This window comes from Ovis canadensis, chromosome X, assembly GCF_042477335.2.
Source record: "Ovis canadensis isolate MfBH-ARS-UI-01 breed Bighorn chromosome X, ARS-UI_OviCan_v2, whole genome shotgun sequence".
Taxonomy (NCBI): domain Eukaryota; kingdom Metazoa; phylum Chordata; class Mammalia; order Artiodactyla; family Bovidae; genus Ovis; species Ovis canadensis.
This window is the reverse complement of record NC_091727.1, coordinates 81832965-81859122: the sequence shown is the minus strand read 5'-3', so window position 1 is coordinate 81859122 and position 26158 is coordinate 81832965. Positions and strand designations below refer to the sequence as shown.

The following is a 26158-nucleotide window of genomic DNA, read 5'->3' as shown; positions in this document are numbered from 1 at the left end:
GAAAGCCTGGAGGTCAGGGCTCCGCAAGCCCCATGTGTGTGTTCTCTGCTCCTTAGGGGACCAGAGGCATGCCCCAGGGGCCAGGCCCAAGTGCTTCTGGGTCTCCCCCACAAGCCCACCATTCCTGAGCCCACCAGCCAGGCCCGGCTCTGCGGAACAGGCCCAGGACCTAAGCGGCTACCACCTGCTTTCAGGGTAAAGCAGGAGGGCAGAGTGTGACAGCCTGGCATGCAGGGGCGGGGCAGCTGGCCCGGGCTCCCTGCTGCAATGCAGCGCTCTCCTGGCACGGCGGCCGTAATTGGATAATTAGTGTCACTATGCTTCCTGCCCGTGGGCTTCTCTGCTCCTGCTCGCTCACGCTGTCGCCTTCCCTGGCAGGAAACAAATGATTGCTACCCCCCCCCACCTCCAGGGTAGAGTCATGACCCCCATAATGCTGCAAGGCCCCAGTAAGTAAAAGGGCTTCCCACTTCCCTCAAGGATGGAGAGGTACCTGGGAATGTGAGGCCACCCATGTAGGAGAGTGGACTTCCCCCCAGAAGCATCCTAGGGACTCAGTTCCTCTCCAGGCCCCCCACCCGGGCCTCGTGGTCCCCAGGAGGGATTTGGGGCTGGGTCAGCTTGAGGATGGCCCCAGAAATGGGGGAGCATGTGAAAGGCACCCCCATGGGTCAGCCCCTGGCCAAGCAGAATGGTCTGGCCTCCCTGGTGGAGCCTGGTCCCTACCCACGAATTCTGGTCTACAGGTTTGGCTGCTGGGCTTGAGAAAACCCTCCAGGGAAACCGGCCCTTGGGGCCCCTCCTAGGGGGGCAGTGTGTGGTGGTGGCAAGTTCACAGCAATGCCACCAGGAGGAACAAGGGCACCTTTCCCTGATTCCGAAGTGGAGACCAAGAGAGGTTGAGAGATTTGTGCCGGGCCTCACTCTAACCCCAGCACCCCCAATCTCTGAGGTATATGGAAACAGATTTCCTGTCTGGTCACTTTGGTGAGCTCTTTGAATTGGTTTGAACCACATGTTCGTCACTTTTCTGGGCCATCACTTGGCAGATGAGCAATGTAGAGTTCTCTGGAATCAGAGTACTTGAGTCCACATTGGCCTCTGCTCATTGCTGGCTGTGTGATCCTTTTCTGTTTTAAGAATGGTTTATTGACTATAGAAGACTTTTGTTGCAGCCTGCAGGGTCCTTGATCCTCGCCGAGACATGTAGGAGCTGCAGTTTTGGCATGTGACCTCCAAGTTCCCCAACAAGGGACCGAACCAGGGCCCCCTGCCTTGAGAGTCCAGAGTCCCAGTCACTGGAGCATCAGGGGAAATCCCTGGCTGTGTGATCTTGAGTGAGTTCTTTAACCTCTCTGTGCCTCAGCAGCTTAGTCCTAATGTGGGGATAATGACTCCTCCCACCTTCGAGGCTTGGGGCACAGAGGGAATGTGGAATTACACCATGATACAGAAAGATGCTCAGTATTGCCTGTGACCTGATGGCTTGTCTGTGTCTCTCTCTCCTAGGACAATATCAAATGACACAGATGAGAGGGAGCCCAGTTCAGAACCATCCCATGTTCCAGGGAATCCATGGAAATGTCACTGGTTAGCAGGTCATGGAAACTTCAGGGAGGCCTCCTGGATCTCTGAGAACCAGGGCTGACTTTGGTCAGGGAGGGAAGGCAGGCATCTTACCTGCTGGCTGAGTTCCTCCCTATATACCTGAATTACCCAGGAGAGAGGCTTAAGCTCTGTAACAGAGACCTAGCTTAATGGACATAAAAGTGAATGGGAGAGAGGATTTCTTCTGTGCATAAAAGTCTAGGGAGGCAACCTTGGGCTACTTGGCCATCAGGGATCTGGCTTCCTTGCGTGGCATTGCCATCTGTGACATATGGATTCCACATGCCAGATGGAGCAAGATAACTGCCTCTGCTCCAGTCTTCACATCAGCATTCCAGTCGGCAGGAAGGAGAGGGGCAGGGGAGAACACATCCTTCTCTTTAAGGACACAACCCTGGAGTTGGCTCTGTCCCCAACTTCTGCTGAGAACCCTTAGTGCTGCCTGAGAGTAATGCAGTTCCATGTCCCTTTTGCTCGCATTGGCCAGGATCTAGTCACATGGTCCTCTGTAGCCACACTGGAGTTGGGGGAGGATAGTCGTTAGCTGGATGACTAGACTAGCTAAAGATTAAAATACGACGTGGGAAGACGGGAATAGAAATCAGGAAAAGTCTAGCAAGTCTCTGCCATGAGCTCCTGGGGATTGGTGAGCAGCTCCTAAGGCTGGATTGTCTGCTCTGGCCACACCACCTTCTGGTTCCTTCGGAGGACAGGATGGGGTCAGCATCTCTGAGGAAGTGCACATGCACAGCAAGGAGAGAGGGGGCACCCACGGAGGCCCTGGGAGCCACACGGCTTTCGAGAAGGGGACAAGAGTGGTGGCAGTGGCTGCCAGCAAGTCTGGCCTCTCAGCTCATCTGTTTCTCTGCCATGTATTGAGGCAGCCACCCAGCTGAGGCAGGCTGTGGGTGGTGCTGAAAGCCCTTGAGGCCGCAGAGTTGGGGTGCGGGAAGGTCTGCTTAGGTTTCTATGCAGGCAGGTGCTGCTCCAGGAAGTTAACATTTACATGGGCCAAATGGTCAGCTGATCTGCCGGTCAAGGCAGTGGAAATTCTGTGATGACTGTATGACCTGGGGCACCACAGGAAGCTAATCTGGATACAGAGCAAAGGGGCCACGTGGCCTCTTAGGTTTCTTAACTGTGGGAAAGCACACAGAACTTCCAATTTAGCATCTTGACCATTTTTAAGTGTCCAGGTTGGTGGCATTAAATACATTCACGTGGGTGTGCAGCCATCCCCAGAACGGTCCATATTCCCCAGTGGAAACTCTGCCCCATTAGACTCTAACTCCCCCTCCCCCAGCCCATGCCCCCTCTACATCTTCCTCTCAGTTTAGGGTCTGACGACTCTAGGCATCTCATACCAGCGGAGTGATATGAGGTCTGTCCTTGTGTCTGGCTTCTCTCACTGACCATCACGCCTTGTCGGTCCAGCAGTATTGTAGCGGGTGTCTTTTGAAGGCTGAATCACACTCCATTGTGGGGCTGGACCACATTCTCTACATCCAGGCATGCATTGATGGAGTCTTGGGTGGTTTAAAATGTTTTAGTTGTTGCAAATAAGGCTGCTGTGAACACGGGCAACGAGTATCACTTCAAGGCCTTGCTTTCCCTTCTGTTGGGGAGATTGCCTTCAAGTAGGATTGCTGGATCCTATGGTAATTGTACATCTACATTTTCGAGACCCACCCGAAGGCAAGAGCTGAATCAGGGAGACCCCAGTCCCTGCCACCTCTAGGAATCCAGACTTGTGTTTCTCCAGGTTCTAGAATCCTTCTGGAGTGGACTGTGCTCAGTGGGGAAGTCCAGTGTCCGGAGTCCGTGCATCTGTGGTTCAGTTGACCTCACATGGTCCTTTGAGTCTGTCCCTGGGGCAGCTTGGGTGTCCTGGTCACAGCACGAAAGGGACAGCCCCACATGGGTGGAGACGGGAGTGGGTGCTGCACACGAGTATTGGCCCTTTTCTGCTGTTATTGTTTTTGCCCAAAGCTGTTCCCTGGGAGAGCCACTTGGTGGGTGCACAGATTGTACCAGGAACAAGGGGGAGGGAAGGCATGGAGGTGGGGGAGGGGAGCTGGGCTGTCCCTTTAAATCTGTTTTCTCTGTTTTAGTTCCTTCTTTTATCCCATCCTCCTCCCTCCACTAGCACAAGTGTCGGTGCTGTGAGGGCCCAGGAGCTGCAGTGATGGCGCCTCTGAAATATTAATGAGGCTGTTCTCTGCCTCAGCGCCTTCCCCCCCAGCCTCCCTCCCTCCCTCCCTGGCTGAAAGCAGGCCTGGTCCTTGGATCCCTCCTTTCCCTTGCCCCTGTGGTTGTGGTCACCAAGGTGTGTTGGGCAGAAGGGAGGGGGTGGGGCCAGCAGAGGGCGAGGGCCTGGCAGGGAAGGGGTGGCATGGGTGAAGTCAAGGGGGAGGGGGTGCTGGGATCCCCGGCCCACCTGCCTGGGATCATAGGGATCTCCTGGGCAGAACGAGGGTAGGACGCCCACTCCCCTTAGTCTCCAAGGGCTCCTGGCTCCAAGCTCATCTGCAGGTTCCAGGTGCCTAGACGTAGCGAGAGGAGGGGACTGTTATTTCAAGAAATCTCCACAGCAAGTCTGAATGCTCAGCCCCCTGGTCCCCACGCAGCTGGGTCAGCCAGAAGGGCACGCACGGGGCGGGTGTCAGGTGGCATCTGGTGCCCTGGGACTCTGCCTCGGATGGGACTCAGATGGGACTGGGGACTCTACCATGGGGGTTCTGCTCCCTGGCGGGGGTGTTCTCGGCCCCAGCTTACTGCCAGGAGGGCCCAGGGACTTCTGGCTGATACCACCAGCCACAATCCGTCCACCCCAGGGAGGTGGCAGTGCCAGTCACAGATGCCCGGTCAGCCCTGTGGGTACAGATGTTCTCCGCTCCTCGTCTCCTCGGAAGGGCTATCTCTCCTGGCAGCCCAGGGTGGTCTGACCCTCCCTTTTGGGACATGGAAGGCAAGGCCTGGAGGTCTGAGCCTCAGTTTTGCCTTCTCTGAAATGGAGTGAAGGCGTCTCTTTGCCCTCATGGGGTGTCTGTGAGGAGGCAGTGAGGGAAGCCTCTGGAGCTGGGGCTTGGGAACGGAAGCACCCCCATCTCATTCAGAAAGCTCCTAGCTGCCCAGGGCCCCAGGGGGAGGGGGTTCACAGGAGGTGAAGTTGGGGACCCAGGCATATTAAGTCAGAGGTACTGGGCCAACTCCCAAAGCCGGTCAGCGGTGGCCAGGGAGGGCCAGCGCAAGGCAGAGAAGACTCCTGGGTTTCTGGTTGAGTGGACATGAGTCACAGGGCCCAGGGGCAAGAGACATCGGAAAATCCAAGCACGAACTTGAGCAGTCTCCAGCTGTGCCCCACGAGACCCCACCCCCACCCCCCCAGGTAGCAGCCTGTTGAAAGTCACACAACCGGGGGAGGTAGGTCAGGAAGCCCCCAGCAGGTCGGCTCCTGCCACCCCACCAGTGCCAGCCAGTTTGGGCCAGGATGGAGCAAAAGCCAGAAGGTCCGAGTCCCCTCTCCATGGAAGTTTACAATTCAGTTAAGCCAATTAAGGTTTGAGAGATGGAAGTGTACAGAAATGGTATGTTCCCTGCCCTTTCAGTGCCTACAAACCGTTCTAGGCAGCCAGCCCAGGCCAGGAAGTCTCTGTCAGGCCTGCAGCCCTGATAGGCCTGATCACTTCTGCTCTTGGCCATTTCGGGATGACTGCTGTCCTTTTTTTCAGGCGGAGGGAGGCCATCCCCCAGGCTTACAGGGAAACCAAAGGATATGCTGTTTGGTCTTGATCTTACTGATGACTCCTATACCCGGTAGCCTGTGGAGTTGATGAAGAAGAACGTTCTTAAGAGCACACTCTCCAACTTGGGGGGTCAACTTATCATCCCTGCATCCCACCTCCCAAGGACCCTGGCTTCTCTCAGACCACCCAGGCCTCCACTCACTCACTTGTCTAGCTCCCTGTCCCCAGCCACAGCCCACCACGAAGTGGGCTCCCTAGCCACTCAATAACCACGTGTCTCAAAGAGATGATGACCCAAGCACAGGACAGACCCACTCTCGGGTCGGCGCCCTGGCGAACAGAGTGAAATAAGGATTTGGCCATGGGATTCTAGACTCAGCGGCAGTTGGTTTGGGCAGGACTGTGTGGAGAACCGTTCATGTGAATTGCCGCTCAGGTTCATCAGAGGCTGTCGGGGGAGAAGGGGACAGGACCATGTGCTGACCGGGCTATGGGATGGAGCTGACCAACCAGCACAGGACAGGAGCTGAGGGGGCCTTTAAAGAAATGTGCAAAAGGGAAGGCTAAGAGGACTGATGCTGGGGCATGCTTTCTGGGCAGTGCAGCTTGGAGGCACAGACTGACAACTCTTGAACCAGGCCACATAGTGACCAGTCACCCAGCTGGAGGGAGACCTGTCGGGTGGTAGACGGGGAGATCCCTGGAGCCTGCCTGGCAGGCGCTGAGGGCCAAGGAGTGGGCCACAGCTGCAGGCAGGAGGCCAGGCTGCAAGGTGGAGCAATGGCAAATCCAGCCAAGGGACCGCAACGAGAGGCTGGGAGAGCTCTGTGCCCTCGAAGAAGGCCAGGCCTCAACTCTCCGCCTGGTCCCCTTACCAGGAGTCACTCTGGAGCCAGTAAGGCCACAGCAATGACAGTAGGGAGCCCTGGTGTGGCTGGGTCTGGGCAACCGCTGGAGGAGGATGAAGGCACCCTTGGGTGAGCCCTGGTTGTCAGGGCCAGGAGGGAGGGTGCTGTGCCCTAGAAGGGTGCAACCTTCACCTGGATGAGCCCACCTGACTCATGTGGGCGGGACTGAGTGCCTTCCAACCAAGTCTTGTCTGAGTGAGTGTAGAGGCCAAAAGGATAAAAGGAACAGATTGTTCACCTGGCTTCCCTTTTAGAGCAAAGCATTGGGGAGGTGGCTCAGTGGGGGTCCATGAAGGCACCCAGCTTGTCCTTGGGACCCTGGGGTCGAACCCACAAGATCTTGGAATGAAGGCCAGTGGCCTGCCTGCCAAGGGCATCACAGCCTGGGGTGAGTGCCGGCCAGAGCTAGGGACTCTGCTCAGGGACAAGTGACTCACATATTTGCCAGATGCCCCCCAGCCTCCCGAATTCATAGTACCCCCAGGTTGATCAAGCTGCCTATCTGAGCCCCAGGATCAGACTCCTGAGGCCGTCGGTGCCCTGTCCATGGGCCCAGGGCTGATCAAAGCCAAAGCCAGGGCCTCCACGGACGGACGAGAACCCCTCTCCCCTCCAGCAACCAACAGGCAAAGGGGCTGGGGCGACTGAGCCCAACATGGTCAGTTTCATCCAGGGTGCTCCCTACTGGGAGTGTCGAGGCAGAGGCACAGAGCTCAAGGCAGAGAAAGCAGGGCAGACAGGTATCCCAGCACAGGCAGCACCTAAGCAAAGGTGGAGAAGGAAGCTGCAGGGGTGGGGGGGGGGTGTGTGTGACAGTTCGGGGCATCTGCAGAAGACTCAGGAGTGTGACTGACAGTCAGAAGCTGCCATTTCGGCCTCCAGCGCTTCCAGAAAGAGCCTGAAGTCAGAAGCAGGAGACCCGGATGTCCCTGTGTCTCTGCCCCTTCACCTGGCCAAGTGACAAATGGGAGGGGGATTCCTGCCGTGCCTGCCTAGGTGTGTAACGCCTTCACAGAGCATCCCAGAAGGAGCCCACCTGGCCTCAGACTAATGCCTGGAATCCTCGCTTCCTTCAAGTCCCCTGAGCTCCAGGCACACCCTGGGGTCCCCACTCCCCCTTCTCCTGCAGTCCCAGCCCTCATCTCCTGCCTCCCTCCCCTATTGTGCATCATCAGCCAGCAGCCCTCTGCTTGGTGGTGGCCTCTGCCACTCTCGGTGGCATGGGATCGGCAGCCCAGTTTCCTGTCTGGGACCCTGTCCCGTTACCTGCCTCCTTCCTGGTCTCAGAACACTCTTCCAACCAGAAAGAATGGCTCACTCCTCCATCCCGGCCCCCAGCTGAAACTGTGCCCCCCCCCCAACACTCCGAAGCTGTTATGGCCATGTGTCTCAGCAGCAGGACCTGCTAGGTACCCACCTCCTGGCCAGAGAGTGCAAGGACCTGTTCAGTCCTGCCCACCCCTCCGTAGCCAGCAGGGATGGCCAGCATGGACACAGAGTAGGTGCTCAGGAAAGATTGGTCAGATGGCGAACAGGAGGGACAGGCGGTGGGGAGATGCGTGGGAGCCGGAGAGGACCGTGCATTCGCGAGTCTGCCATCTTGTTCCCACGTCTTCCGGCAGGGAAGGCTGCTTCGTGCAGAAACTGTCTAGAGTGTTAACACTTAAGTGCCCAAACTTTGACAACCTGGCTCACTTTAGATGGCCATTGGCTGAGATGCCTTTCAGGCTACACCTCTGTGGCAGGAACCGCCTCAGTGTCCAGAGGAACTGAGAGCCCCTCTGTGTTCCGAGCCCCCTTGGGCCGGTGGGCAATGAAAGAAATGAACCTTGTTTCCCAGAGACCTTGGTCTCAGCCCCTGAGGACTGGGGCACGTCCCTGCTCCTGGCATTGGCCAGCCTCTGAGAGTAGCCACAGCTCTCCTGAGATCAGAGGCCACACGCCTCTGGGCCGTTGTGTTTCCATGGGCAGTTCTAGATCAGAAACCTGGGTGGGTAGCCAAGAGCTGCTTCCAAGAGGATCCTTGTGAGCCGGGAGCTTCCCCAAAGGTGAGGGATCCAGCCCAACTGAGCCACGTTGCCAGGAGCCGTCTGCGCCGGTGTGAAGGCCAAGGCCACATGTGCTGAGACTCGTTCAGTCCCGGGAGCTTAGTGCGCGGCCTTGGAGATGCCGCCACTCCGCGCAGGCCACAAGCCGGGATGAGAGGAGGGGAGAGACTAGCTAGAGAAGCTCGGGACCTGGGACAAGGCAGCCCAGCAGCCCCTGTGGCCCACACCAGCAGACCTAGTGAGGGCTCCAGACAGGGCAGCCAGGGGTACCAGAGTTCCTCGGGCAAGTTTCAGGATGCTCCGTGGAGGAGGAAGGTGGGTGGCCTGGGACTTAGCCAGCTGTTGTTAATTTCGGGGAGACCCCAGCTCCTCACTTTGCCATCTGGAGGGCCGGAGGGTGAGGGGGACGGGGTGGCACTGTGTTGTGGGGCAGGGTGACAGAGAAGTCACCCGTGACCTGTGGCTGTTTTCTGCTTTCTCCTCCGCCCTCCCCTTCCACTCCCTCCCTCCCTGCCTCTTTCCCCTTCCCTCTGGCCCTCTCCCCTCCTTTTCCCCTGCCCACCCCACCCTCTCCCTTCCTAGCCCTGGACCCCAGGTGCCCCCAGGGTAGCAGAAACACCCTGTGCACTAAGCCCTGACCTAGTGCCCAGCTGCCTCTGTCCATGGCTTGCCCTGTTCCCTGGACCCCCACGGGCCTGAAACCTTGAGCCGCAGGGGCCCCGCCCGAAGACCACTGCCTCCAGGGACGAGTCTTAAATCAGGCAAGCGAGGGAGTGTGATGGAGCGTCTATGCCGGGGCAGGACAACCTACTGTTCGTTCCATCCCAACATGTCACGCCTGCTCCAGTGTGGGGGCCCAGGTGAACTTGGGGGGCAGCAAGAGCCCCCATGTCCCAGGTTGCCTAGTGCTAGCAGTTGTAGCAGAATGGGAGGCTCTCATTCTGCCTCCTGCCCCCAGTGGCAAGCCCTGCCAGCTTGTGTTCCTGTGGTGGGCAGGACTGAGGGGTAACCTGGCAGGCAGGCCTGGTAGGCATGAGGGCCTGGCCCGGCCTGGGGGTGGTGGTGGGGGGGGGGGGTGGGGGAATTTTGCACCCAGTGAGTCATGGCTCAACCTGAGTGCACATTTGCAGAGAACATTCCAGAGAGGGGACCTTGGTTTCATCTCAACTGCGCTTCTCACCTCCTCCCCAGGTGTCTGCACTTGACCCCCCCCCCCCGGCTACACCTCACCCCAGTGCTGGGACCTCGGGGGGCCGCCTGCCCCCGGCGGAGGCTGCACCTGCGAGAACACCCCCGCCCCCGTGCCACAGGCAGGATGGGCGACGTGGCCAACAGTTCCATCGAGTTCCACCCCAAACCCCAGCAGCAGCGGGAGGCCCCACATGCAGGTGGCTTCGGGTGCACGCTGGCCGAGCTGCGCTCCCTCATGGAGCTCCGGGGGGCCGAGGCACTGCAGAAAGTCCAGGAGGCCTACGGGGACGTGGGCGGGCTTTGCAGGAGGCTGAAGACCTCACCCACCGAGGGTAAGTCTGCCAGCAGGGCGGGTATGCCAGCGGTGCAGAGCCATTACCTCCCCACACTCCTCCCTGAAGAGGCTCTGTAGCCCCAGGGCAGACAGGGCTTGCAGCCGCTTCCCAGAGGCACTCTTCACTAAACCATGACCACGATTGTGCCCTTATGCCCTCCCTGGGCATCCATTTTCCCCTAGAGTGGGAGATGCTCTGCATGGGGCAACCTGCCCCCCTGCTCCCTGCCTCCATCACCAGTGGTTCCCACTTGCATCTCTTCTCTGGATGAAATAGCACTGAAGTACCCAAGCCAAGTAAGGGAGGAAGCTGGCACCGAATGGCACATGCTGGTGGTATGGGCCCTAAACTGAAACCTCAGCAAGAGATGAGCAGGGCGGCCCTTGACCAAGTGTTCCCCACATGCTGTCCCCCTTCTGTGTCCTCCAGAAGGTTCTGGGCGTGGAGGCCTTATGGGTCTGTTGGGAGGCCAGGATCCCCTGGGGGGGACCCAGGCTTGGCCCCGGGTTTCACCAACTGGAGCATTTCTGGCCTAGCTGCCACCTCCCTGGCAGGGCTACTGGGGCTACCCCAGGCCGGTGCCAGGATGGTCCCTGACCAGCACAGATGGATCCTATCGGCCCTGTCTCAGCTGGCACACTTTTGTCCACCAGTGCCCTGGCTTCCACCCTTGTCTCCTGCTCCCTGGCTCCATCTGTGTGCAGGTGACACCAGGGCTGCAACAGGGGGTAGAGATACGCCCCTGCTCCCCGCAGAGGAGGTGGGCCTGAGGCTGGGTGAGAGCACACCCACCTGGCCAGATCAGGAGCACCGAGGGCCCGCCTGGGTCCCTCCTGCTTTGTGCTCTCCAGGGCCCCAGCCTGGTGCAGGTGTGTGATCGATCAGGGGCAGATGGCTTGGCTTGGGGCCAGAGGATCTCTATCCTCCCCTCCTCCTGGCCCGTCCCCCCACCCCCAACTTGGGGCTGGGTGGAGGGAGGCCCGAGGTAGAGGGCCATTTAGCCACCAGGGCTCTGGCCTCTCCCAGATAAAAGGAAGCAGATGGGCTTCAGCTGGCAGCTCCTTCCTCTGCCTGTCAGGCCTTGTTAAATATTTAAAATGTCAAGGCCCCTGGGAACATGCCCGATTCTGTCACAGTGGCTCTGGCACTCACCCGGTGGAGGGGCAGGCCTAGAGAAGAGCAGGTGCCCAGGTGGGTGGCCCGGCCATGGCAGAGGGAGCCAGCCGGCCCACTCTGCATCCAGAATAATGTGGTCCTGGCCCACCTAGATGCTCCCACTGCCATTCAGACACAGTGACCTGAGCTCCAGGATGGACAGGGAGGTGGGGTGCAGCATAGCTGAGCCTCAGGGCCCCCGCACACCCCCTGGCAAGGTGGGGGGAAGGCAGCAGGCCAAGCAGGTGCATGCTATATTGGAGGAGGGGACTTTGGGTTTCCTCTCGGCAGTAAATGCATCCAAGAAAATTCCAGAAGCTGGGAGCCTAGGCCAGGCTAGGGTGAGCGGCCCTTCCCCTTCCTGGCCTCCACTGACACTCATGGAAAGGAGGGGCAGATGATTGGAGAGCCGCACGATGTGGTCCTAATCCAATTCTGATGGCATCTGGCCTCTGGTCCGGGCAGGGTGCCCATCTGTGTCCATGCCAACCGCCGGCCGCTGCCCCTGCAGCCTAGACCGGGGCTGGACCAGTGTGTGCTCAGAACCAGAGGGGCTGCTGCTGGCTGTCTTGGGTTGCCCTCGCGAGCACTTCTCCAGACCCCGGTGCCAACAGGAAGGCCAAGGCCTCGGGCTGCTCTAGGGCAAGGGAGAGAGAGGCATTGCGGCAGCATCAAGGGCAAACCAAGGCCAATGGCCAGGCCAAGGGAGGGAGAGAGGAAACTCCTGGGAAAGGGGCCCTGAGGGCTTGGCTGGGCAAATGGGGTTGGGCAGGCAGCATGCAGATTCTTGAGGCGTGACAGGGGCCCAGGGGCTCTCTAGATAGTGGGTTGGGCCTCTGTGGTTCTTGGTGGCTTCAAGTCAGCACCCTTTCCCAGAGTGGGGGTAGTGGAGACCCTGGGTGTCTGGGAGATTCAGAGTTCAAGAACCTTCTGAGTAGTAAGCCCCCTTTTCATATGTTCTGTAGGTCAGGGGAGTGGGACACAAGCCCTCAGCTGGGTCACCGAGCCCTTCAGAGCTGAGGTTCTCAGTTTCTCCCAGTGGGAGACCACAGCCTCCAAAACCTTGACCCGTGGCCGGGCCCAGCACAGTGAGGCCAGCAGAGAGGGACAGAGATAGCTGTGGCTGCTGCTGGTGAGGGAGACAGTGTGTGGCCGCAGCCTAGCTCGGAGGGCGCATTCTTGTTGGTCCTTCCACCCCGAGGCGCCATCGTCCCCTCCCCAGAAACAAACTTTCCCTACCCAGCACATGCCCACCCTCCTTCTTTCGGATCCTCTATACCACCCTCAGCACGTTCATCTTCTCAAGTCATCTGGGACCATGTCTTGCGTGGGTTTCCAAGCCGACAAGGAGCACCCCACGGGCTGGGACCCCAGCCCTTCCGGTTGCTCTACCCCGACCACCGCCCGTCCGCACTGGAGGCCTTGGGAATTGTAGCTCCTCAGGCCTGGCAACTGCAAGCCACAGAGTCCATGAGGTGTCAGTGTGGGGTCAGGCAATTGGGGGGGCCAAAAAGCCAGAAAGCTTTGGGGTGGAGGGGTCCTGTGGAAGGGCCTAGAAGGAAGCCAAAGCCCAAGGGCTGAGGTGGGACCAGGGCACTGTGTCTGCCCCTGGGGAAGATGGCCAAGTGGATGTCTGGCCTTGGGAGGCAGTGGCCTGAATGCCAGTCCCATGTGGAAGCTTTCGCTGCCTTCAGGAATGAGCCTGAGGAAACTCACCCTGTGAAAGCAGAGACCCAGAGACCTTGGTGCTGACCTGGGTAGGAAGTGGGTTGTCCCAAGAATGAGAAGTCAGGCCACAGATTCTGAAATGAGTGCCTGGGGCCAGCCCCTTTGTGGGTGTGGATTTTGCACCCTGCATTCCCTCCCTGCCACCCCACACACAGCAGCTTGCAAGGATGCAGAGGGGGTTGTTAGCTCCTGGCCCCACCCAGGAATATGGGAGGGTGGTCCAGCCCTTCCTCATGCTGGGATCTCTGCACTATCACGTGCTCGCACACCTGTGCCATCCAGGCAGCTGGAGACACTGCCTGCGCCCCCTATGTGCCCTCCAGGCTTTGCAGAAGGGCTCCAGGCGCTGGGCCAGCGTGGTTCCGCTTCCTGGGAACTTTCAGTCTAGAGGGGGAGACGGGCGGATGTGGAAAAGGGAGCGGGAGGTGCGGGGCTGGCCTTTGCCATCATCTCCTTCTGTGCCTCTGCTCTGCATCCCTGCACTGCGCAGGCCTGGCTGACAACGCCAACGACCTGGAGAAGCGCAGGCAGATCTACGGGCAGAACTTCATCCCCCCCAAGCAGCCCAAGACCTTCCTACAGCTGGTGTGGGAGGCCCTGCAGGATGTGACCCTCATCATCCTGGAGGTGGCCGCCATCGTGTCCCTGGGCCTTTCATTCTATGCACCGCCCGGGGAGGAGAGCGAAGGTGAGGGGCGGGGCGTGGAGGGGAGGGGCGCCGGGGGCGGGTTGTTGAGGGGGCGGAGCATTTCATTCTATGCACCGCCAGGGGAGGAGAGCGAAGGTGAGGGGCGGACTCGGAGGGGCGGGGCGTGGAGGCGCACTGCGGGCCGAGGGCTGCACCACCGAGGGGCCGGAGGAGGGGAGGGTCCTAGGAGGTACCTGCAGCAGGAAGGAGCCAGTGAAGGAATTCATCTGCCGCCTCCATCCTTCCCTTCTGTCCTCGGGCGGGCGCAGCCTGTGGGAACGTGTCGGCTGGGGCCGAAGACGAAGGGGAAGCCGAGGCGGGCTGGATCGAGGGGGCCGCCATCCTGCTGTCTGTCATCTGCGTGGTCCTGGTCACGGCCTTCAACGACTGGAGCAAAGAGAAGCAGTTCCGAGGCCTGCAGAGTCGCATTGAGCAGGAGCAGAAGTTCACCGTCATCCGGAATGGGCAGCTCCTCCAGGTGCCCGTGGCCACGCTCGTGGTAGGGGACATCGCCCAGGTCAAGTATGGTGAGTGCACCCAGGGCAGCACCTCCAGCACACCCAGCTGGGTGGTTCTGTGGGCCCGGTTCCCTAGCAGCTGGATGACGGGACTGGGGATGGGTGGCTACCCAGGCCCAAGGGGACATCCTCTTGGAGTGGTGGGAGGCAGTGGGGAGGAAGGCTGCTCAGACTCTCGGACGGTCTGTGGTTCTGTCTGCCTGGCCGGCCTTAGGAGACCTGCTGCCTGCTGATGGCGTGCTTATCCAGGGCAACGACCTCAAGATCGATGAGAGCTCCCTGACAGGCGAGTCGGACCATGTGCGCAAGTCAACAGACAAGGACCCCATGCTGCTGTCAGGTGAGCCCCGGGGGAAGCAGGGCTCCTGGTCCTGGGAGGCCTAGGGGGACAAGACCTGGAGGTACTAAGCGTGCCTCCCAGCCCACGGTACAGATGTCTGTCTCAGCCTTTGTGTTGCTGTGCCAGGCACTCATGTCATGGAAGGTTCTGGAAGAATGGTGGTGACGGCCGTGGGTGTGAACTCCCAGACGGGCATCATCTTTACCTTGCTTGGAGCTGGTGGAGAGGAGGAAGAGAAGAAGGATAAGAAAGGTAAGGCAGCACTAACCGTTGTATGAAGCCTGCTTTCTCTTCTGAGCCTGCCTTCTGGTGGTCCCTCGCTCAACCCGTCCCTGCTCTGGCACTGATGAGAACCAGCCCTTGGCGGGTGGGAGCCCATACCCTCTCTCCTGGAATTCCTTTTGGAGGCCCCTCTTCTGAGGTCTTTGCCCCAGAGCCAGCAGGTTGGGACCCCCAGTCTTGTGTGAGATAATTTCCTTTGGATGGCTGTGCCCTGAAGGCTTTGGGGCATATGTGCCCAGGCACAGGTGTGCCAAGGTGTGGGGAGGGCCCTGCTTTAGTAGGAAGGGAGTTGGAGGGCAGAGACCAGCCACCCTGGCTTGGGAGAGCACTTCGGGGCCATCCTTGGGGGAGGTGTTCAGCCCGCAGGGGGAGGTGTTCAGCCCACCTGGTGAAGTGCTGAGGGCCCCAGGCCACCATGACAGCTAGGTGTCATAGCCAAGGTGGAGGGCTCCCAAGTAGGAGGGCCTGGGCACCCTAAAGGCCATCATGGCAGAGGAAGCTGAGAGGGGGCTGGGGCCCTCACCCCAAGGGAAAGCACTGTCAAGGGACAGATGTCTTCAGAGATCCCAGCTCTGTATCCAAACTGGCACATGGCTACCCAGCTGCTTCCCCTGAGCCCCAGACATGGCAGTCCTCACAACATCTGCTCACAATTCACCTTGCACTGACCTGGATCTCCCCTTAGGCCACTCCTGTGACAAAGCAGGTGAGGAATGGCATTTGCTCCATGTGCACCCCACCTCTGAGTGAAGCCCCCTGCATCCACTAGAAGTACAAAGACACACAGTGGTACGAGGGGACCATGTGCCAGATGCCTGCAGCCAGGGTCCTGTGGACATAGGCAGCGAGTCACCAGTCACCAGCTCCACCCCAGTCAATCAAGGCCACTGGGCCTTGAGCGCAGGTGGGATCAGTCTGCCAGCCCAGGAACATGGGGATGGGTCAACATAAGGAAAGACTTCCTCATGTCCCCCTTCCTGGGCCACTGTGTTCCTTGGAGGAAACAGGTGAGCTGCTGTTGCCTAGAGGCTTCCCAGGGCCCCAGGTCCTGGCATCCTGGGCCTGGGTTCCCTTCGTGGACTCCCCTCCCTGCAGGGCTCAGCCCAGTGTCTCTGCACAGTCAGTACCCTGGTGCCCCCAGGACGGCCCAGTGGGTGGGTAGGCAGGCCCCGGACCTCCCCTAGGCTGGACTGGAGTCCCCGGTGACCTCCAGTGACATCCTGATGGCTGCTTGGCAGGTCACCCCCCTCCGTGTTCCTTCCCGGGCTCCTCCCCTCCCACTAGGTCCCTTCAATGTCAGAGCCTGAAGGCCTCGGTCCTAGCCCCTTATCTTTGACCTCCAGCCCCCTGGGTCCCCGCAGCCCCGGGTCCTGTCCCCCACTTGCTATGTCAGGTAGGAGGTATCTCTAGCACCTGGCTTCCTAGAGGAAGGGAGCCCCGAGGGGAAGCCGACCTGGCCAGGCTCTGGGAGGGGGCGTTGCACCCACTACTGCACACTGGAGACTGGAAGGTGGGGTCTCACTCTCTCCCCACCTCCGCTGCGATCCATCCTGCCTGCAGGCTGAGCACTCCCTGACCACCAAAGGCTGTTTCTTGCCTTCTGGCCTGACTTCTCGGGGTCCTCTTTGGGCTGACTTGTCTTTCCTCTTCCTCCCCTACCTTGGCTCCTGCCCCCTCTGCAGGCCAGGTCCAGCCATCATCTTCTGGCTGTGCTCATCTTAAACCTCCCTCCCCCCTCCAAAAGGCTCCCCCAATCACAGGGCAATACCCTTTCCTCGTGCCGGATTGTCACCCACCCCTTTGCCTCTGAATGCGCCCATGGGGCCCAACCAACCCCCCATGAGGGTGGGGAAGGAGCCTCTCCTGATTGCCTGGAACCCCCCAGACCACACCCCACCACCTGGGAGCTACGTTTCCTCCAGTCTGCATCTCAGGATCTCCAGTGACCATGAGCTATTCTGTGGGGGCTGATGAGCCAGCCCACGCGAGCCCTTCCTGCCTGGGATCAGTGGTCTTTGGACGTAGGGCTGTCCATGTGTGGTTTCTGGAGAGCTCTCTTGGGTGTAAGTGAAGCAAGAGAAGCTGGGGTACAGAACCCGAACCCCCAAGCCTGAAGCCCCTCACCTGCTGGCTCTCCTGAGCCCTCCCAGTGGGACAGTCCTTGCCAACCTTGCAAACCAGAGGCACGGCTGGCACCATTTACGTTGACACGGGGAAGCCAGTCACTGCCACCATTCCTAGCAGCCAGCTTCAGGCTTTATGGTGGCAAAGCACATCAGCAAAGGATCCCCGCACAGATCCACCTGGGGTCCAGCCCTGATGCTCCCTCCAGTGCTGTGGGTGTCCTGACCCTGGCCAACTCCTCTCCCTCCATGGCCATGCTGTGTAGAAAGCTGATCTCTAGGCCACCAGGCTTAGGAACCATCTAGGCCAGGGAATTGCAACCCTCTGAGCCCTGGATAGATACCGCTCCATGTAGGACCTGGGCTGCACAGCAGGACACGAGCCGTTGTCTTCCATGAAAGCAGTCTCTGGGGCTAGGAAGGTTGGGGACGGCCAATCTAGGCAAGCCCCTTGTGCTGGTTCTGGCCCGCGGGTTCACTGCCTGCCCCTCCTCCCGCACACACTGGCTGCAGTGTCCTGTGCCCCGCTGTCCCATGTGCGTGTGTGTTACCAGGGCCACGTGGTGTTCTCAAGTCTCCGTGTCTGTCGTTCCTCTCCGTTGTAGGCAAGCAGCAGGATGGGGCGATGGAGAGTAGCCAGACCAAAGGTAATGGGCGCTCTGCACTCAGGATGGGTGGCAGAGGGTGCCAAGTGGGGTGGGGGGGCTGCCTGCCTCTGCTGCAGGGGCAGGACCTGGAGGCCAGGTGAGTGGGGCGGGCAGCCAGTCAGCAGACCCCGCCAGGAGTGCACAAAGATGGCCCGTGAGCCCACATCCTGGTGAGGGATCTGATGCTCTGGAAGGGGGACTCACCCAAGACCTTGTGGGGCCAATGGGTTCCCGGCTCAGTGGCCTTTCTGCTAAGGCTTTGAGGCCTGCTGCCCTCTTGGATGAGGCAGACAAAGAGTTCAGAGGCTGCTGGTGGTTGGGCGGGCACTTGGGACTGGAGGTTAGTCTGATGGCCAGGGCCCAGGCTGGGACGGGGAGTGGCAGACTGCATTGGGGGCAGAGACTAGAGTGGTCCAGCTAGGTGGGATGTTGAGTGTCACTGAGGCTGCAGCTAAAGGGCTAGGAGATGGGGCCACAGGGATTGGCTGATGTGCAGAGTCACTGAGAGCTCATTCAGTGGAGATGAGGATGAGTGGTAGCATTGGGTACACCCTCCGGGTAGTGGAGGGACCATAAAGGGTGGTGAGGAACACAGTACCACTAAGTTAGGGCAGCAGGGGTGCTGTGACGGGACTTCTAGTTCCAGAGAGGAGGTAGACAGACAGCTAGTAGAGAGGAGCAAAGAAAGGCCTGAGCCAAGAGCAGGGGAGGACAGCGCGGGGATTCTTGGGCCTCCCTGAGGGCAGTGGGGACATGGCTTAGACGCCAGTGTGCCAGAGTCAGCTCTGGGTTCTGGAACATTCTGTGGACCCCAGGTCTCCACTCTCAGGTATTGAGGTTTGGGGTGTCACAGGACTGACCACGCTGTGTGCATTCCCCAGTTAGCAGTACTTCTGTCTGTCTTCTCTTCCCCTGCAAGGCCCCGAGAGGAGCATCTCGGTCCTGCCCTGGACAGCGCCCACTTCAGGAGGGCCTGGGCTGAGGAGAGAGGAGGGCTGGTGTGCCATTGCTTGCCCTGTGAAAGCCCCCCTGTAGCCGTCACCCCAGCAGGCAGGTCCTAACCTTGGCTTCGGGCTTCTCCTTTGTACAGCCAAGAAGCAGGATGGGGCTGTTGCCATGGAAATGCAGCCCCTGAAGAGCGCAGAGGGCGGGGAGATGGAGGAGCGGGAGAAGAAGAAAGCCAACGTGCCCAAGAAGGAGAAGTCAGTCCTTCAGGGAAAGCTCACCAAACTGGCAGTGCAGATTGGGAAAGCAGGTGGGGGCCGTCGACGGGGTAGCCCAGGGGGCCACCTGGTGGGCAGAGAGGGCGCTGGGCTCCTGGGCTTGAGGTTGGGCCAAGGAGAACAAGTGAGCAAAGGAAAAGTGATGGGGACCCAGGGGACCGGCCAGGGACACATGACAGCCTTCAGGGCCCGCTTCTGCCTCTTCTGGTGAGGATGGACTGTGACCCTCCAAGAGTCCAGGGACAGGCTGAAGCATCCCTTATCTCTTCTGTCTTGCTCTCCCTTCCTGCCTCTACTGCCTGTGGCAGGGCTGGTGATGTCCGCCATCACTGTTATCATCCTGGTCCTCTACTTTGTGATCGAGACCTTCGTCATAGACGGCCGGGTGTGGCTGGCAGAGTGCACACCTGTCTACGTGCAGTACTTCGTCAAGTTCTTCATCATTGGTGTCACCGTGCTGGTTGTAGCTGTCCCAGAGGGCCTGCCTCTTGCTGTCACCATCTCCTTAGCTTACTCCGTCAAGGTAATAAAATCAACATACCATGGATTCGAATCCCGTGGTACCAGGATACAGAACCAGGACTCGAGGCACAAAGCCCTTAAGCAGCTTGAACAAGCGAGGACCAGATAAAGTTTGGGATCGCTCAGGGGCAGAATGGGGGGGGGGGGTTGGCGAGCAGGGATGCAGAGCTGGGTTTGGACATCCTTCTCCAACCTGGCCTCCTGGACATGGGGGCACGACGAGCCAGCATCTGCCAGATGAGGGCAAGGTCCCAGGGCGGCAGGGAGTTGAGGTGGGGGAGAAGATGAAGGACGACCCCTAGGACACAGTGGGGGAAGGCAAAGATCGTGGTGGGTGGGGAACCCAAAGGGCCTGCCTGAGAGGGGCACCGGGCAGGGGCATCATTCTGGCCCATCTGAGCTGTGTTTCTTACTCCCTCACCCCCTGGGCCAATCCCCTCCCCCAGGACAGCTGGCTACCCAAGCCTCCATCTGTGCCCTTTACAGAAAATGATGAGGGACAACAACCTGGTCCGCCACCTGGATGCCTGCGAGACCATGGGCAATGCTACGGCCATCTGCTCTGACAAGACGGGCACACTCACCACCAACCGCATGACCGTGGTGCAGTCCTACCTTGGGGACACCCACTACAAAGAGGTTCCGGCCCCCAGTGCCCTGACCCCCAAGATCCTCGACCTCCTGGTCCACGCCATCTCCATCAACAGTGCCTACACCACCAAAATACTAGTGAGCTGGGAGCCAATGGTGGGCGGGCCCAGGCAGGGGCGGCAAGGTGTGGCTGCAGGGTGGGCTGTCACCAGGGGCTGGCTAGGCTCCCTTAAGGACTTTTTTGAGCAGGGCCACAATCATTTCTGGGGTGCTGGGCTCCCTCCTCATCTGTGGACCCTGGGCAGGGCCTGCAGGTTCTGGAAGCCCTTCACAGCCCAGTGAATGGTGGGAAAGCTGCCCATCTAGTCCATGCTGGAGGCCAAGGCTGGCCTGGGGTCCAAGGACAGTAAGGTGGGTGGACTTGGGGCCCCCAGGGCCATGTTGGTTCTCCTCACCTCACAGCCTCCAGAGAAGGAAGGCGCCCTCCCACGCCAAGTGGGCAACAAGACAGAGTGCGCTCTGCTTGGCTTCGTCCTGGACCTCAAGCAGGACTTCCAGCCGGTGCGGGAGCAGATTCCCGAAGATAAGCTTTATAAAGTGTACACCTTCAACTCGGTCCGCAAGTCCATGAGCACGGTCATCCGCACACCTGACGGCGGCTTCCGCCTCTTCAGCAAGGGCGCCTCAGAGATCCTGCTGAAAAAGTGAGTGGATGGAACTGGGGCTAGCCAAAGGCTATGGCTTTTCTGGTTTTCCTATTGCAATAGACAGTAGCCTGAAACTGGCCCTTTTAATCACTTTAAAGTGCATTCAGTCCCAGACAAGTTGATAACCCCAAAGGAAACCCCATGCCTATCCCCATCCCCCCAGTTCTTGCAGGAGACTCAGGTTTAATTCCTGGGTCAGGAAGATCCCCTGGAGAAGGAAATGGCAATCTACTCCAGTATTCTTGCCTGGAAAATCCTATGGACAGAGGAGCCTGGTGGGCTACAGTCCATGGGGTCACAAGAGTCAGACACAACTTGGTGACTAAAACAACCAAACAAATAACCAACAACAGCTGTTTTTCTGTTTGTGAGTTTACCTATTATGGACATTTCATATGAAGGGATCATACAGGATGTGTCATTTTGTATCTGGCTTCTTTCACGGAGCGTGGCTTGCAAGGTTCACCTGAATTGTAGCCCTTATCAGTGCTTCATCCCTTTCTGTAATGGAATAACATTCCATTGCATGGACAGACCACCTTCTACTTATCCAGTTGTCCCATTGACAGACCGTTGAGTTGTTTCCACCTTTTCGCTACTGTGAGTCGTGCCACTTTGAAGGCTTGCGTAGAGTTTCTGCTTGAACACGTATTTTCAGCTCTCTTGGGTATATTCCTGGGAGCAAAACTGGTAACTCTGTGTTTCATCTTTTGATGAATGCCAAACGGTTTTCCTCAGCAGCTGCCCCACTTTAGCTTCCCATTAGCAGTGCCTAAGGGTTCTAGCTTCTCATCCTCACCGAGTTATTACCTGATTATTGTTGCTGCTGTTGCTACAGCCATCGGGATCACACAGCGGTTTTGACTGGCATTTTGCTGATGACTAGAGATATTTGGTGCCTTTTCATGTGCTTGTTGGTCATTTGTTTAGCTCCTTTGGAGGAATGTCTACTCTAGCCCTTACCCATCTTGGATCTGAATTCTTCATCATTGTATTATTGAGTGGTGAGAGTTCTCTGTATGTTCTGAATATTAGATTCTTAACATATATCTGATTTCAAAGCATTTCCTCCCATTCTGTGGGCTGCTGTCTTTTCACTCCCTTGATAGATTTCTTGTTCCTTATCTTGATTTGTCCTTGGACGCACAAATGTCTTTCAATTGGGAAGTCCAATCTATCTCTCCTTTTTTGTTGCTTCTGCCGGGTTCCTTTCAGAGGTTAGTGATGTTCTCAAGGTGATAGTGGTAATAGCAGCACAGCTATGAATATACTAGGACCCATTGCACGGGTGAATCATGTGCTGTGTGAATTAGATCTCAACAGAGCTGTTAGGAAGACTGAGGTGGTGCCCTGCCCAGTGCCCTGCCCCCCCCCACCCCTCAGCATTCACACCTTCCCTTGGGCTTGACCTCTGCAGCCCTCAAGCACCCTCCCCCGCCCACCTGGCTCCTCAGCTGCTTTCTCCAGAGGAGCCGCCTTCTAAGACTTGACCTAATTGTACCTCAGTGCTCACCCCTCCCCCCTCCCCGCCTCCTTCCGGAGCCTTCAGGACAGGCAAAGGCCTGAACAGAACCTCCACAATCAACATTTTTTCCTTCCTCACCAGTCTTCTCAGGGCCTCCACTTGTCCAATGGCCATGCCGGCCCCCGGGGCTCAGGTTTCCTTTGCTCCTTCCTTTTCTGTGCCCAAATCCCGTCAGCCCTCCCCATCCCAGCCCTTCTGGGGCCTTGGGTTTTTGCTAACATCCCCCCTCTTGCCCCAAAGCTCAACAGGGCAAACGCAACACACACACACACCCACCAGGTCCCATCGAGTGTGCAAAGATGTGCTGCACAAGTGTCTGAGCTCCTGGCTCCCGGGAAAACAGAGTATCATCAACCTGGTGCCAGAACCGGAAGTCCTCAGTCAAGGTGTGGGTGGGGTCACCCTCCCCGGAAGACCTCCAGGATGGGATGCTCCCTGGCGTGTCTCCTTGGTCTTCCTTGGCTTGTAGCTGCATCTCTCTGGTCTCTACCTCCGTCATCACACAGCCTTGTCCCTGTGTCTGTGTCTCTATGTGTTTTCTCCTCTTTATAAGGACAGCAGGCATTGGACTGAAGGCCCACACTCATCCAGGATGACCTCATCTTAACTTGGCAACAAGCCTCTTTCCAAATAAGGTCACATTCTGAGGTTCTGGTGAGAACAAGGTGGGGGTTCTTCTAAGCCCCAGCAGCAGCGGAGCACCACCTCCCTCAGAGAAACCCTCTACCCTGCCTCACACCAGCTCCTCCTGCTCCATCCGCCCCAGGTGCACCAACATCTTGAACAGCAATGGGGAACTCCGCAGCTTTCGCCCTCGGGACCGGGACGACATGGTGAAGAAGATCATCGAGCCGATGGCCTGCGATGGGCTCCGCACCATTTGCATCGCCTACCGGGACTTCACCGCCACCCAGGAGCCCGACTGGGACAATGAGAACGAGGTGGTGGGCGACCTCACCTGCATAGCCGTCGTGGGCATCGAGGACCCTGTGCGGCCCGAGGTAGCTTGTCAGGATGGCTGAGGCAACCGTTCTTGTCTGCACGGGGCCTCGGCCTTGGGACACAAATGCGAGGAGGGGACTGCCCCTTCCTCCTGCCCTCCTGGCCATCACGACCTCCCTGCCAGGCTTTCTAGATAGAACACACGGCAGCCGGCCAGAGTTGGACCAGGTGAGAAGGGTGGACGATGGCAGAGCATCGGGGACGTGGCCGCCATGGCCCAGGTCAGACCTCCCAGGCACACTGGAGCCCCCTTGTTCTCTGGCCCTGGCGCCCTTCAGGAGGCTCTGTGCTGCCCTCTGGAAGGTCCCCTCTGGCTTGGCATCCACGCTTGGCTCAGGTTCTGCCTCTGCCAGGGGAGAGAGGGCAGCAGGTAGAACCCTGATGGCTGCCAAGGCTAGCAGAAGTGATGGACCGGAGAGGATGATGAGGAGGGGAGGGACAAACCAGGGACAGCTGACTGGGCTCTGGTTCAGAGAACTGGGTACATGGTACTTGAGGAGTGCTGGTAGATAGGAGGACAATTCTCAGCTGAGGCTTTGATTGGGGCTGAGTGGGGTTCCAGACATCCCTATGGAAAACTCAGAGCAAAGGTTCTGGCCAGAGGGACATAGTCCGGAAATGACTTTACATGACTTAGTGTCATGAGGGTAGCCAAGAAGACGGTGGGAGGAGCCTGCAAAGGAAAGGGCCAGGCAGGGAGGTGAAACAATGGGAAACGTGTTGGCTGGAGCAAGAGGGCAGGTGGCCCGCCCCACCCTGAGCTAAGCAGGTCCTGTGGGACGGCGCAGGGAGCCAGTGCTTGGAGATGACTTCACTCGGAGCTTTCTTGAAACGCACCAACAGGGCAGAAGCTAATCAGGGCCTAGAGAGGAAGAGCAATGGGGAGAGGTATGTGTCCTTCAAGACGGGAAACCCCATCTTGGAGGAAGAGAGCCTATTAGGCTGGCCTTGGAGTGGGCCCAGAGAAGGTGGGCAGTGGGAGGAGCTGCCCAGGAGAGCAGGATGAGAGGGTGCCATTGAAGGTGGCAGGGCCACCCCGGGGGACCCAGGGAGCAAGCCTTTCCCCTCACCAGACCAAGGAGAAACTTTGAGGCAAAGAGGAGGGCTGTGTCCACACAGCGAGCCAAGTTCTAAGGCCATGTGGCCCTTGCCTAGACCGACGGCCTCCCCCTCTGAACAGAGCCATTCGCCACTGCTGTCCCTAGTGTTGACGGCAACAACTCTACACTTTTCCACCCAGCTATCACAGACAGAGGAAGATGAGGTTCCCAGATTCCCAGGGCCATGGCCAAGGCCATGTCCACAGCATCATAACCAGGCCGTCTGGCCCTTCCACCTCAGCCCCCTGGGCCAAGGAGCCCTTCCAGTTTCCCCTCATTTCCCCCATAAATATTCATTGCAAACTGAAGCTCTGGTCATCGATACAAAGTTGGAGGCCTGAGATGTATGCATACATTCTAAGACAGAACTGCAGAGGCAGGTCCACGGTGGCTTGAGACTAGGGACCAGGGTGGGGGCTAGATGGAACAGTCCAGAAGGCAAGCATGTGGGTGGGGCAAGGCCTAGACCTTTCCCTGTTGGTGCTCTTCTCAGAGATACATTTAAAAAAAAAAAAAGTCTTCATCTTAGAAAAAACCTGGATAAAATTTCCAAAAAGGTCACCACGAAGGCTCAGCCTCAGTGGCTGCCCCAGTGGGCTGAATCAGAGAGGGAGAGCACCCTCAAGGCAAAATAATGGGGTGCTTGTTTTAGAACCAGAAATCACCTTGGTAAAGGGGCTCTGGGGGCAAGATGTCTTGCCTCTGGCTGGAGAATGGCTGCATGAGAGACTGGGCAGCAGGTGGCACCAACACAGCCAGGACAGGGAAGCCAGGCAGGACGCCCCCCCTACCATGGGGACCAGCCAGCAGACAGTGGCCAAAGAGGACACCCTGGGTCCCAATGGCAGGCAGGAAGACCGATGGCACTGTTAGACTTGCCAGGATGTCTGTGGGCCTGGGACAGCTGCAACCCAAAGATGGCCTGTCAGTGGCATGTCTCTGCCCCTGGGGGATCACTTGGCCCCTGTAGGCATGCTGTATTTATGCCAGGGGGTGCAGGGGCTCATGCAGACATGGAGCCGCCAGGCATCAATGGACCAGGGCTGTGTCCATTGGGACAGCAGGGATGCAGGTGAGGAAGGACAGTCACCCGATGAGGGAGAGGGCACGTACAGATGGAGGGGAGCTTCCTGCTACCTGCCTGGGAGGCCAAGGGCCTTTCAGACCAGAGAGGGAGCCAGTGGGGCCCCAGCCACTCGGAGACAAGCAGAGGCTAGATCAAAGCTCAACGTGCTCAGGCGCATCATGACCACTGGGTGACAGCAAAGAGCCAGCTACCAGACGCTTCAGAGCCAGGAGGGAACTTGCTGGAAGGGAGGATGTCTCCGGGCAACTCCCAAGGATCCCCAAAAAGCAGAAAGGGTCCTCGATTGAGGCTAAGTGAGGAGACACACACATTACGGAAGGGGCGGGATGCAATGCCCCTTCCCGGGGCTGGGGCTTCTAGGTAACTTGGCATAATGTGTAAGGTCACTCTGTCCCAGCCCTGGGTACCCATCCACTCCCTACTTTCTCCATGGCAGAAATCACAGCCACTACCCCCTGGCTTTGGGGGCCCCCAGTGGGCCCCAACGTCCCAGGCCAGGGCTCCCCCACAGCCCACCTGGCCCAGCCTACTGGCCACCTGCCCTGGGGTCTCATGGATGCCCTGCCCCCCACCCTTGGCCCATGCTCCCCTGGCCACCACACATGTGTGTCCCCATCACCCCTCTGTCCCCGGTGCCCAGGCCTGGTTGCCAGGCCACACCCAGGACACGGCGAGCTCTCTAACTCTCTGTCCCCAGGCTCACATCGTCCCCAGGTTCACATTGTCCCCCGGGCTTCCAGTGGTGCCCACTAGGAGCTCACAGAGGGTTGCACTGGGGCCAGCAGACACAGCAGGCAGCTGGGTCTCCTCAGGCTGCACCCCGCGCCAGGGCCCCATCTGGACATGTCACAGGCCTAGGTCTCACCTCCTAATCCAGTTCCCTGAGCTCTGAGCCTCCTGTCCCCTCCCAGCCCTCAGGCACTGTCGCCCTGGCTCCCCTCCACACTGCCATCTCAGGGCTCACCAGCCCATCCTCATCGAAAAAACAGGAGTGTCTCCACTCTCTGGGACAAGAGCACCACCTCTCAGTTAGTCTCCACTCCCTACAGCCCATTTCCCCCTCAGCACCAGAGGGATCTCTTGT

At 58.7% G+C, this 26158-nt stretch overlaps 1 protein-coding gene across 5 annotated transcripts in view; it reads left to right on the top strand.

Annotated features, from left to right (window-relative positions):
- Nucleotides 1-26158, top strand: part of ATP2B3 (ATPase plasma membrane Ca2+ transporting 3) — a 61313-nt gene that overhangs the window by 8730 nt on the left and 26425 nt on the right. For 2 of the 5 annotated variants that reach the window (XM_070290496.1, XM_070290498.1), the window contains exons 2-13: nucleotides 8906-9071; nucleotides 9502-9833; nucleotides 13210-13407; nucleotides 13677-13934; nucleotides 14140-14265; nucleotides 14392-14517; nucleotides 17276-17317; nucleotides 18408-18572; nucleotides 18849-19063; nucleotides 19549-19791; nucleotides 20116-20357; nucleotides 22652-22886. In XM_070290496.1, coding sequence (XP_070146597.1) covers nucleotides 9626-9833; nucleotides 13210-13407; nucleotides 13677-13934; nucleotides 14140-14265; nucleotides 14392-14517; nucleotides 17276-17317; nucleotides 18408-18572; nucleotides 18849-19063; nucleotides 19549-19791; nucleotides 20116-20357; nucleotides 22652-22886 — 2058 coding nt within the window. In that variant the 5' untranslated portion in view covers nucleotides 8906-9071; nucleotides 9502-9625. Of the gene's footprint in view, nucleotides 1-8892; nucleotides 9072-9501; nucleotides 9834-13209; nucleotides 13408-13676; nucleotides 13935-14139; nucleotides 14266-14391; nucleotides 14518-17275; nucleotides 17318-18407; nucleotides 18573-18848; nucleotides 19064-19548; nucleotides 19792-20115; nucleotides 20358-22651; nucleotides 22887-26158 lie in introns of all 5 variants that reach the window. The other 3 variants (XM_070290494.1, XM_070290495.1, XM_070290497.1) reach the window with 2 other exon arrangements.